Source organism: Dipodomys ordii, unplaced genomic scaffold (assembly GCF_000151885.1).
Source record: "Dipodomys ordii isolate 6190 unplaced genomic scaffold, Dord_2.0 Scaffold190, whole genome shotgun sequence".
Classification (NCBI taxonomy): domain Eukaryota; kingdom Metazoa; phylum Chordata; class Mammalia; order Rodentia; family Heteromyidae; genus Dipodomys; species Dipodomys ordii.
In genome coordinates this window covers 775,729-788,347 of record NW_012267406.1, presented here as the reverse complement: position 1 = coordinate 788,347, position 12,619 = coordinate 775,729, and the positions used below count along the sequence as shown (strand labels likewise).

The window sequence follows — 12,619 nt, the reverse complement described above, 5'->3', positions numbered from 1 at the left end:
TTGTCTGTCATGGGACTTGAACTCTGGGCCTGGGCGCTGTCCCTCAGCTCTTCAGCTCAAGGCTAGCACTCTTATCACTTGAGTCACAGTGCCACTTCTGATTTTTTCTGCTTATGTGGTGCTGAGGAATCTAACCCAGGGCCTCATGCATGCAAGGCAAGCGCTCTACCGCTGAGTCACCTTCCCAGCCCCGCTATATGCTTTATGTGTTATTTTTTTCTTCATGAGTCCAAGGTCTTTCTCCTCTTTTAAAAAAGCAATTTATTATAAGATAATGAAAAATGAATCCTATAAGGAACTGCTTTAGGTGACTTCTCTGAAGAGATAAAGTAACAAAGTACACACTGCTGTCAAAGAATTTACTCTGTATAGGAACATGACTAAGAAATATGATATAGTATTTGTCATAAAAATAAATAAGTCACAATGTTTTATTAGAGCATATAGATGAAGTACATGATTTAGAGCTACATAGTCAGGGACAGTTAACTGGAAAAAAGCCCATCTGAGTTCAGTCTTAGGGTATGATTATATATTAGCAAGACATATAATGTAGGACATTATTCTAACTGGATAAAATTACATATCATATGAAATACTTGCCAGTGTTTGAACTGTCTCTTAAAGGAAGAATAGGGCTCTTCCCCAGCCAGTGGTTAGTGAACATTCTAGATAAAGTGAGCATGTATAAAGGTGTCTGGAGTAAGAGAACATCACTCGCTAGAGACTGACAAGTACTACACCTGACAGTTGAGTGTAGTACTTGTGAGTGCAAGTGTTGTGAAGTCACTGTTGAAAAGAAAAGAGAAGCTAGATTTTAGGAATTTAGGCTTTATGTTAAATATAAGTACTAGTTTTTATCTTACCATGATTGTATAGGTAATAATTTAATTAAAAAATCTAGTCAAGCCATGAGATTAATAAAAACAATTTTATACCAATGCTGAGGGAACACTATATTTGCTATTATATTTTTTTGCTGAAATGATATGAAGTGTGTTGTTATAAAACAGAACTTTTACTTGAACCCTGAGTTTGTTAAAATCTGAATTTATGCCTACATTGAGAAAGATAAATAACATTTAAATTTCTTTTGTAATTTTAGCAACCTGGAAACTTTTCTAGCTGGTCTGGTAGTTTCCTGATGGATGATAGCATGGCTAATACTCTAAATAGTCTTGAGGAGCATGCTACTGAGTTTTATGGTATTGATGAAAACCAGACTGTTTCTGCACAGCAGAATTCACCTACCAAGTTCTTGGCTGTAGAAGCAAATGCTGTGCTGTCTTCTCTACAGACCATCCCAGAATTTGCAGAGACTCTGGAACTTATTGAATCTGTAAGTAGAAACTGTATGATTATCAAAAGTTTAATGGACATTAACCAACTTTACAATTCATTTATGCATATATAAATTAAACAAGTTTTATACTTATATTAGAGAAAGTTGTAAAATTATATACTCGGAATTAATAATTTGATGTATTCCTTCAGTTTATTTTAATTTTCTGAAAAAAATTTAATATTAAATAATTAAATGAATATACATATTCAGAGTTAATTATTTGATGTATTCCTTCAGTTTCTGCTGTATACTTAGAAAAATATACACATAATTGTATATGAATATAAATATATATTTTAATGAATATATTCTTAATGTATTTTTCTGTGGAAGACACTTAAATCATGAACATGTCTTTTAGCTTTTTAAAACTCTAATTTTAGAGACTTTATATTCTAGTATCCTACCATATGAATCTAAGAAAACTTATTTACTCAGTTATTCTTATTATTGGACATTTAGGGACTATCTACATTTTAAATATCCTTAATAACAGAAGGTATTTATATAAGGGTTTGTGCAAAATCATGATTATGTCCTTAGGTTAAACTGAATTTTTGCATCAAATTATATCACCATTTTAAATATGTTCATATCTATACCAGGTATTATGCAGAATTTGAAGGATTTTTCTGTTATAGAGTAGAATATGAAATTTTATTATATGTACCTTTTGATAATAAAATAAGTTGTTCTCATAAAAATAGACAATAAGTTTAATTTATTGAATTAGGTGAACTTTTGGAATATTACATTTGATATTGTGAGGAAAATCATAATTTGTTCCTCTCAGATGCTTTTACTTTAAAAAAAGTTCATAGAAAACTTGTTTCTATTGCTAAAAAATGAGTAACTACCTCAACAGAAAGCATCATCCTATGTTGATTAAATATATTTAGGTTGCAACATTAACTTTAGAAAGAATTTAATTTATTGCAGGATCCTGTAGCATGGAGTGATGTCACCAGTTTTGATCTTTCTGATGCTGCTGCTTCTCCTGTCAAGTCCACCCCAGTTAAACTAATGCGAATTCAACACAATGAAGGAGCCATGGAATGTCAATTTAATGTCAGTCTTGTACTTGAAGGGAAAAAGAACAATTGTAATGGTGGAAACAGTGAGACTGTTCCTTTACCATCCCCAAATGTGGTCAAGTTTAGCACTCCACCAACCATCCTCAGAAAGAAGAGAAGAATGCGAGTGAGTCAGTCCTTAGGCAATGAACTTGGTGATAGCTCATTCAATGATGGTGGTAATACAGCACTAAAACATACACCAGTAAAAACACTACCATTTTCTCCTTCACAGGTAATAATAATGCTTTTGTTTATGTTAACAAATGTTGAAAGTTTGATTAGAGTTTTAGTACTTTTAGTAATAGTTGACTATTTTGGTAAAACATAAAAATAATGTGTTTAAAATGTACATGATAGTTTTAAACTCAGTAGGTCTATCACAAAGTATAGTAGGTGTGTGCATTATAGCATCATATAGTTCTCAGAGCTAAGAGGGAAGACTCAGCCAGCAACTGTCCCAGAAAAGTAAAATGATTTGCCCAAAGTTATGTAATACAGTGCTGAGATTGAGATCCAGTCTGACTCTTTGATCCCTAAGTGTTCAACAAATAAGCCTGAAATTGTATAAAGGGATCTCACCTACTTGGAGTAATTCAGATTTTAGTTTACCTATTAAATTTTCTTAATAGTTTTTTTTTTTTCCCCTGGAACTGAGACTTGAACCTCAGGGTTTTGGTATTTTTGCACACAGGCTGGATGCTCTACCATCTGAGCCTTATCTGCATTTTCTTAGAATACTAGGAGAGAAACTTAGCTTATTATTGTAACAGTCTCATATTAGGAGATTTCTAGAGATGTCTGGAACTACTTTCTTCTTTAGTAATGTCCCTGACAATCAGATGTATGTATTAGGACAGTTCCCTATAGAGAACTTGCTGTATATTCCAGGCTGCATGTTAAATACTTTTTTTAAAACAACATCTCAGTTAATCTTCCTCCAGAAAAATTTTAGGAGTTAGGTGGAACGAAATTCTGAAATTAATAACACAGTTTAGGTCAGACTAAGATATGCAGCTGTTGTTTGTTGAAAATGTTTTGTTTTGTTTTTTGGGTCCGGTCGTGGGGCCTGAATTGTGGGCCTGGGCACTGTCCCTCAGCTCTTCAGCTCAAGGCTAGTGCTCTACCACTTGAGCCACAGTGCCACTTCCGGCTTTTTTCTTTTTGCTAATGTGGTGCTGAGGAATTGAACCCAGGGCCTCAGGGATGCAAGGCAAGCGCTCTACCACTGAGCCACCTTCCCAGCCCTGTTGAAAATGTTTTGACAGAGGTTAAAAGTTACGTGGAAGAAGTAAGAAGTTTAATGGCCAAATAGACATGGAGAATTTGGAGGCTGGAAAGATAAACAGGATCTAACAGTGCACTGCTGCTTTTATCTCTGAAAATTGTGTCTTTTTGCTTCAGAAAGTTTCTATTTACATAAACTACAATCATTCTCTGTTCAGTCCTGAGAATTAGAAAGTGTTCTAGGGAAGGTGAACAGGGCTTGGATATAGTTACAATTTTCCATTTCTTCAGTTGTATACACTATCAATTTCTTTTTCTTTCTTTCTTGTCTGTCATGGGACTTGAACTCTGGGCCTGGGCTCTGTCCCTCAGCTCTTCAGCTCAAGTCTAGCACTCTACCACTTGAGCCACAGTGCCTCTTCCAGTTTTTGAGTGGTTTGTTAGAGATAAGAGTCTCACAGACTTTCCTGCCTGGGCTGGCTTTGAACACAATCCTCAGATCTCAGCCTCCTGAGTAGCTAGGATTAAAGGCGTGAGCCACCAGTGCCTGGCTCAAATTCTTTTTCTATGTATTTTTGTTAGCATCAATTAATTGTACATGGGGATTTTATTTTGACATGTCCATATATGTGTATACTGTTTTTTGGTTGGACTCACCTCTTCCCCTCTCCTCCAATACTTCCTAAATGAATTTCAAAAAGTTTTATTGTTTCATTTACTAGCTGTTTTTTATTGAAGTATAAATTCTAATTTATACCTATAAATTCTAAATACTTTCTAAGATAGAAAGTATTTGAAAGATATTTATATCTCCTGACAAAGAGCTTGGATTTTAGCCTGTAAAAGATTTGATTACTAATCTTCAGGTAAGATAATTCAAGTATCAGGCAGGAGTGATGGGCTGGATTTTATTCCAGTTATAAGTAGCAGTCGTGGAGCAATTTCTGCTTCTTCATACCAGTGCTCAATCCATTAGCTCCAAAAATAAATTAGTATTTCATAATTGTAAGATTCAATTAGTACATTATATAGTTTAGAAAATGGACTCTGTCACCTGAATTTTGTCTACTCAAAGGTTCTGTCCTGTTCTAGAGGGGGCAACCTGCCAGACTTCTATTTCTTACAACCAAAGCATTACTATAGTAACCTCCTTCTTCTTAACCTTCTCCTCCTCCTTTTATCTCTTTCCTCCCCTTTTCTGCAATGTCTTTCCTAGCTTAGCCCCTGGTGATCCTCCTGGCCTGGTCAAGAATAGCTGGGATTAGAGATGTACACCCCCATGTCTGGCCTATTATATTCTGAATTCTTAGTACTGTCATAGAAAAAGACATTTAGGATCATTTATTAATAGCAGGTAGAAATCTTGCTTTAGGTTGCTCTATTTTACAAAACTATTGCATTTTTTTTGGGGGTCTGGTCGTGGGGATTGAACTCTGGGCATGGGCGCTGTCCCGCAGCTCTTCAGCTCAAGGCTAGCGCTCTACCACTTGAGCCACAGCGCCACTTCCGGCTTTTTTGTTTTTGCTTATGTGGTGCTGAGGAATCCAACCCAGGGCCTCAGGCATGCAAGGCAAGCACTCTACCACTGAGCCACCTTCCCAGCCCAACTATTGCATTTTTAACATAGAAAATAGAGTTTTTCTGTAGAGTTCTATTCTGTAATACATTGCTTTGTTAAAATTTTGTTAAAATTTAACCTTTTATTTTGCTTTCTCCTTCCCTCCTTCCTTCTCTCCTTCCCTTCCTTTCTTCCTTTCTTCTTTCCTTCCTTCTGTCCTTCCTTCCATCCTTTGTGCTGATCATGGGAGTTGAACTCAGGCCTGGGTGCTATTTCTGAGCTATTATTTTGCTTAAGGCCAGCACTTACCACCTGAGCCACAGCTCCACTTCTGGCTTTTTTGGTGGTTGGTTATTTTTCTGTGCCAGTTCTGGGGCTTGAACTCAAGGCCTGATCACTGTCCCTACGCTTTTTTGCTCAAGGCTAGTGCTCTAACCAATTGAGTCACAATTCCACTTCCACCCTTTTGGGTGATAAATGAAAAGGAGATAAGAGTCTCACAGATTTTCCTGTCCAAGCCAACTTTGAACTGTGATCCTTAGATCTCAGCCTTTGAGTAACTTAGATTACAGGCATGAGCCACCAGTCCCTGGCTTTAAATAACTATTTCTTGAAGGCCTATTCTGTGCTAAATACTATTCTAAGCACTAGGAGACAGCAGTGAACAAAACAGACAAGAATTCTGTTTATGGAACTTATTTTTATGCAGCAACGTATAAAGGTAAGGAAAAAAATAGGTGAGGAAAGAATAGGAAAATCTTATCAGATACTTGTATAGGATTCTAAATGCTCTGTCCTAAAAATTGTCTTTAAACTCTTTCCTTTTTAGTTTTTTAACACGTGTCCTGAAAATGAACAACTTAATATGGAAAATCCTTCCTTTACATCAACCCCTGTTTGTGGGCAAAAAGTTTTCATTACAACCCCTCTTCAGAAGGAAACAACTCCCAAAGATCAAAAGGAAAATGTAGGGTAAGTAGGTGTTACATAATTGTGTTAGAGAAACTGGAAAGCATAAGATCAAGGAGAGAATAGCTTTTTGTTCAAATAAATGGTATGTATTACAACTTAAGAAAAAAGCCATAACTTCATCTTTTATTCTGGCAGGGCACTGAAAACTGGCTAAATGTAGCATAAAACTTTATAAGCAAAACATTTTTAGTAATTTTTTCTTTTTCTAAAGATGGTTAATTAAAGAATTATTTTGTTTTGGTTTGGTTTGGTTTTGTGTTTGAACTCAGGGCTTGAGCACTGTCCCTAATTTTTTTGCTCAAGATTACACTCTACCACTTGAACCATGGCTCTACTTCCAGCATTTTTGGTGATTAATTGGATGGAGATAAAGAGTCTCAGGGACTTTCTGCCCTGGCTGGCTTTAAATCGAGATGCTCTCAAGATCTAAGCCTCAACAGTAGTTAGGATTATAGGGAACCAAACTTTAAAGTAGTTCTGTAATATTTAAATAAACAATATGCATATATAAAAATGTAGTTTATGCTTTTAGCATTTCTTGACTTGTATGAATTCTAGTTGTGACTATAATACAAATATTTAAATGATTAACTAGGTTTAGAACACCTACTATTAGAAGATCTTTATTGGGTACCACACCAAGAACTCCAACCCCTTTTAAGAATGCACTTGCTGCTCAAGAGAAAAAATACGGACCTCTTAAAATTGTGGTATGTATATTCTATATTTAAGAATTTTCCTAATTTTAAGAAAACATAAACTGATTTTTTTCATTTTTTTTAATTTTATTTTTTTAATTTATTTATTTTTTTAATTTTATTTGTGAACATACTGTACAGAGGGGTTACAATTACATGGGCAGGATAATGCGTACATTTCTTACCAAGCATTGCAGCCTCCTCCTTTTGTTTACCCTTCACATCCCTTCCCAGCCTCCCCCCTCCCCCCCAATCCCAATCCATCTCCTTCCCCCCTTCCCCCACCACCGCACCGACATTGTAAAGCTCGTTTTTGACAAGACAACTTGTACTTCTCATTGTTGCAACAGGTCCACCTGTATCCTTAAACGACTTGTTTTTCCCCATCTCCTCCAAAGTTATACTGACATCAAATATAGTGAAAGCAGGGGTTATACTGTGGGGGAGGGACATACAAAGCAACAAAGAAATAGTCTTATAAATGCGTTAGAAACACATGCATGAAAAGAAAAAACATTAAAATACATGTCCTGATTTCAGGGCAAGTTTATATGCTTAGTTGTTGGTATTGTTATTTGTATTGCAGTGGTAGTAGTAGTTTACAAATAGAGATAAAAAGTATTCTAGTTATCTGTGATTTATCAATGTTGTCACCTTTGAAATACCATAGAAAAGCCATAGGAGACACAGACAAGCTTTCTAGAAATAAGAAATGTATTTAAAATACTGATTACTTTTAGGGGACATTTACAGTCTATGTTTAGACATATAGGTGAATACATTAATAGTTTAACATTTTTAAATGATACTTTTTGCCAAAAAACTGCTTTATTACATATCTGTTGGGAATAGGAGAAAATTCTATCAATACTAGAAAGATATGAAATACAGGTTTTGTATACATAGGGAGAAAAAATGCTAGCAACAACTTTTTAAAACTCTTTTAAAAACAATTTAGTCCCAGCCACTTGCCTTCTTAGAAGAAGATATTCGAGAAGTTTTAAAAGAAGAAACTGGAACAGATATATTTCTCAAAGAGGAAGATGAGCCTTCTTATAAAAGCTGCAAACAAGAGGTAATTTTTTAGTATTCTTATTATTAAAAGTCCTTTTGTCCAAGTGATTTGTCTGTCATGCTTTTTTGTAAATTATTCATTCTAGCAGAGTACTTCTGGGAAGAAAGTCAGAAAGTCTCTCGTCTTAGATAATTGGGAAAAGGAAGAACCAGACACTCAACTATTGTCTGAAGACATTTCAGACATACAGGTTGGTAAAGGGTTCATATATATTTTAAATGGTTACTATAAGTTCTAGTGGTTCTCCTTTTTTATTCATTGTATGGCCAGTTGATTAGAGATTCATAAAACACCTTTTAGTATTATTCCATCTCATTCAAGAGAAAATGTTAACTTTTAAGAATATTTTATTCTGTGTGGTTTTCTCTTTTACTTGTTTTATTTTGGGAAGAACTAGCTTTCTTATATATGATGTCAAAAATGATAGTTTACTAAGCATTACATTTCATTTTTTTATTTTGGTTAATTACTAAAATGTTTAATATTCCTACACTGCTAGAAAGTTATATCAGAGCCAAATGCTTTCTAGGAGGAAAATGAACCAGAACTTCCATTACCACTTACTCAATAATCCCTCTATTGGTCTCCATTTTTGAATTAGTTTTTTTTTCTGTTTCTTTTTTCTCTTAGTCAGAAAATATATTTACAACATCTTTATTAATGATACCATTATTGGAAATACATGACGATAGGTGCAACTTGACTCTTGAAAAACAAGATATAAATTCAGCCAACAAAACATACACACTTACTAAAAAGAAACCAAACCCTAACACTTCTAAAGTTGTCAAATTGGAAAAGAATCTTCAGGTATGGATTTATTAATTCATTTAGCAATTTTTATTGTTTATTCAGTGATCATTTTAAATTTACTGATTACAAATTATACTTTTTCTTTTAAATTTGAAATTGATTATAACAATATCTAAACATTCATCATTATTTTGACACTCAAAGTTTATTTGTGTTTGAGAGACTCATATCAACTATACAATTGGAGTTTTAGCCAAAGACTCTTATTGATTTCTTTAGCACAATTTCTTTTTTAAGCTAAAAATACCTAAATCCATGTCTGACACCTCTTCTCCTAAAGTAAATTAAATAAGTAAACAAACAAGTATGTATGTCCCTATTTGTTGCCCCACCAAGGGTAAGTGGTTGGAAGCAGTTTCAGCATATTTTTGTTGGTACAATGTTTCCCTGTAAACTTGTTGGCTCAGATATAAAACAAAATTCTTTTTTCTGTTGTTGTGTGACCAGTATGTAACTGCAAATTAAGGTTAAGAGATTTTTATTATATTAACTTAAGAGTTCACCCTAGAGAAGGGGTGAGGATGATTGGAATATATTGTAAACATACATGGAAATATCACAGTGAAATCCCTGTTCTCTGTATGCTAATAAAAATAAGTAGAGTTGTAATGTGAGAGTTAATTGCAGAGGAAGGTTTCTTCATTTTTATGTCACAATCACTGCAGCATAGTATTCCTGACATCTAAGCATTCCTTGGAAAACATCTTTGGCAATCAAATACGGCTACTCCCACCTGTCTTGAACCACTACTTTCAAAGGACCAAGTAGCATGTTCTCTTAATCTATTTCAAATGTTTTAGCTTTCCAGTGTTTAATTAGCATAGAACTTCTTCGGAAAGTTTATTAAGTAGCAGACCATATCTATGATGCAGTAATAAATCAAACTTCATTTTTTGTGATGAGTATATTTCCTCTTTCATCCTGGAAATCAAGCCCAAGACCTCTACCATGCGAGGCAAATACTTCTGTCAGTGAACTACATCTCTAACCCTTCTCTTTTTAAAACTTATGCAAACTTTTGAAGCAATAAAGATGAACACTCATTCAATTTGTGGGGAGTTATTAGAGACAAAAATTTTGTACTGTCTATAGTCTTATGAGTACTGAAAATACTTTTAATGCACATATAGAGTGACCTTTAAAAAAGAAACACAATGCCATTCTCAAAACATTTTTACAGTAATTATAAAATATCGAATGGAAAGAATGATTTTTAAGAATCTAACTGTGAAGTAGAATGGATAGTTAATTTAGTAATTTCACGTAACTGTTGATATTTCTTTCCTAGTCAAATTGTGAGTGGGAAACAGTGGTTTATGGGAAGACAGAAGATCAACTTATAATGACTGAACAAGCAAGAAGATACCTGAGTACTTACACAGCTACTAGCAGCACTTCAAGAGCTCTAATACTGTAATTGTTATTAAAAGTGATGTAATTCCCCACTCCCTTACTGTATTTTATACCAAATTAAGTGCAGTGAGATTTTTCTCAATTAATTCTTTTTAGAATTTTAAAATACATCCCTAAAACAGTTTGCTTATTTTTCTATATTGGGTAGGTGAAAAGCTAATAGGTCACTTAAGTAAGGGGTGGGTGATTTCATTGTTCCTTTTTTTTAAAAAAATATTTTGGAAAATCATTTTAAAGAATAAAATAGGGAAGTAAGAATGTTTACAGATAACTCCAAAAGGATTTTTTTCTTCAAAAGGTATATGTTGCTACCCTCTTGAGGCTGCAGTTTTGTTATAGACAGGTATGTGAATACCTGTTTTCTATGAAATTAGTTCATGCATGGGAAGCACATGTGGTTTTATGAAGTACTTTTACCCACGTGCTGAAGCACTTAGGCTACCATTATTAAAAAAAAAAAACAACACAGTGGAAAGGAATCTAAAGGAAGATTTAAAGAAAGTTGCACTACTAAGTTTCGGTATTTTTCAGAAACAATAAAATTAACTACAGTGTTAATGTATTTATTTGAGCATAGTACTAAAAAAGCATTGAAAATGAGTTTTTTTTCCTTTTTAGTGAAGAGTCAGTATTTTCTTCATATCTCAGAAGTGCTGAGAGTTTTGTTGAATGTATTGTACAGTATGTAGGAGCAGGAAAACCTTGTAAATTGGAAGGAAGTCTTTTTATAATTTATTTTAACTTTTAAAGCTTAAATGTAGATATTTATATGTATACAGGGTGTCTAGAAGCCATGTTGTTTCCTGTTATTACAAGTAACATAATAAAAAACATTTTTGATGTTTAAGTATGAAACAGTGAAGTTATAGCTGCAAATAATACAATATACTGTGTGTCACATCTACCTAAATATTGCACTATGCCCTTTAAATCATGTTGGTTATAAAGTAGTTCTAAAAATGTACTAAATAATAATTTAATATTTTGTTTTTAAATTATATTGAGGGGGGGTCTTATAAATTAATCTGGTGATTTGTATATGTGTTTGAAATTTTTACATTTTGTTTTAAAAATAATATGGTACCTTGGTCCCTTAAAACAGTCTGCACTTAGAAGTTTATGATATTTTCTCAATGTTTCAGAAGTAGAGAACATTATCTTTTATTTATACAAATGTTTTGTCCTTTTATAAATGTTTTACGTTTCTCTACAGGTTACAACAGTTGCTTCAGTTGCCCGTTTAGGTGTTTGCACTTATTTTATTTCTTCTTGAAAGAATGTCTTTATTTGCTTTTGTGGTAGAGATTTTATGTAATTTTTTTGAGACTTATAATGGTGTGCTGTCAACTTAAACACTGACAGGTAAATAGAATTGTACACTGTAGTTTGAATTATTTATAATTGACACACTCTCTCCTCTCCACTCCTAAAGTATGCTGCTATAGAAAATAGCAGAATCGGCTTGCTGCTATGAGAGATGGAAAGAGCGAACCACCACTTGCACTGTGTGAAAAGATAAAAAGCAAATGATGGCAAGTTCTCAAGTTAACTTAATGGAATCAACCATTACCAGGCAAATTCTTACAAGACCAAAATACTACTATGCCTTAAAAACAAAATAAAACAGCTTAAGATTTTTGGGTCTGTTTTTATGTAATAGAAATGGAAATACTAAGTATTTTAATGCTAGCTCTTGAACAGTAGACCTACAAGGATTTTAAGTTATTTATATCCATTCACTAGCTTTTGCATACTATATGTTAGTGAGAAGTAATGAGTATGTATGGTGATACTAAGATTATGCCTTGTTGATAAGTGATAAACCAATTTGAATCTTCTTAGCATGTTTTGTTAAGTATGTTGATTGCTTTCTAATTAATGAACTTCTCACAGAAATTTCACTTTGTAAAACCAATGATTGTGACAAAATCATATGGGATTATTTCAATTACCTGAACAAATAGTACATAATGGCTTTTTGTGTCTTGGCTTTTTATAAATGTAGCCCTGAACTGGATTGAATGCAGTAGTCTCCAATCACCAAAGTATAATATCTTGGAAGAGCTATATTTTTTTAAAAGCATAATTTTTCTTGAGCATTAAACCATCCCAAATGGTGATATATTGTGGCTAGGCCTAGGCCTATAAGATATACTATATATTTGGGTTGGTATTGGTTGAATCCTCCAGTTAACTGCTTTGTTGCTTTTTGTAAGATTTGTAATCGTAAATATGTATATGTCAGGCATCTTAAGTCACCTTTTTTTTTTTTACTGTTGTGTTTGTTTGAATTCTTTCAATATGTTATAAAATGCCAGACATACATGTAGCAGCCATATTTGCATGGGAACTGACTACACATCTATCATACTGCATTTTGTTGTATGGTTTTCACATTAATACAGCAATTACCTTGATTAAATTGAGTTTTTTTTGATATATGAG

General features: G+C 33.5%; 1 protein-coding gene across 3 annotated transcripts in view; it reads left to right on the top strand.

Annotated features, from left to right (window-relative positions):
- The window catches only part of Mybl1 (v-myb avian myeloblastosis viral oncogene homolog-like 1), a 39,007-nt gene extending 27,196 nt beyond the window's left edge, over positions 1-11,811 (top strand). Inside the window, exons 9-16 of one of the 3 annotated variants that reach the window (XM_013034497.1) lie at positions 1,106-1,339; positions 2,285-2,653; positions 6,033-6,175; positions 6,771-6,885; positions 7,832-7,948; positions 8,037-8,138; positions 8,579-8,758; positions 10,050-11,811. In XM_013034497.1, coding sequence (XP_012889951.1) covers positions 1,106-1,339; positions 2,285-2,653; positions 6,033-6,175; positions 6,771-6,885; positions 7,832-7,948; positions 8,037-8,138; positions 8,579-8,758; positions 10,050-10,178 — 1,389 coding nt within the window. In that variant the 3' untranslated portion in view covers positions 10,179-11,811. Of the gene's footprint in view, positions 1-1,105; positions 1,340-2,284; positions 2,654-6,032; positions 6,176-6,770; positions 6,886-7,831; positions 7,949-8,033; positions 8,139-8,578; positions 8,759-10,049 lie in introns of all 3 variants that reach the window. The other 2 variants (XM_013034496.1, XM_013034498.1) reach the window with 2 other exon arrangements.
- The last annotated feature ends 808 nt before the right edge of the window (positions 11,812-12,619 follow it).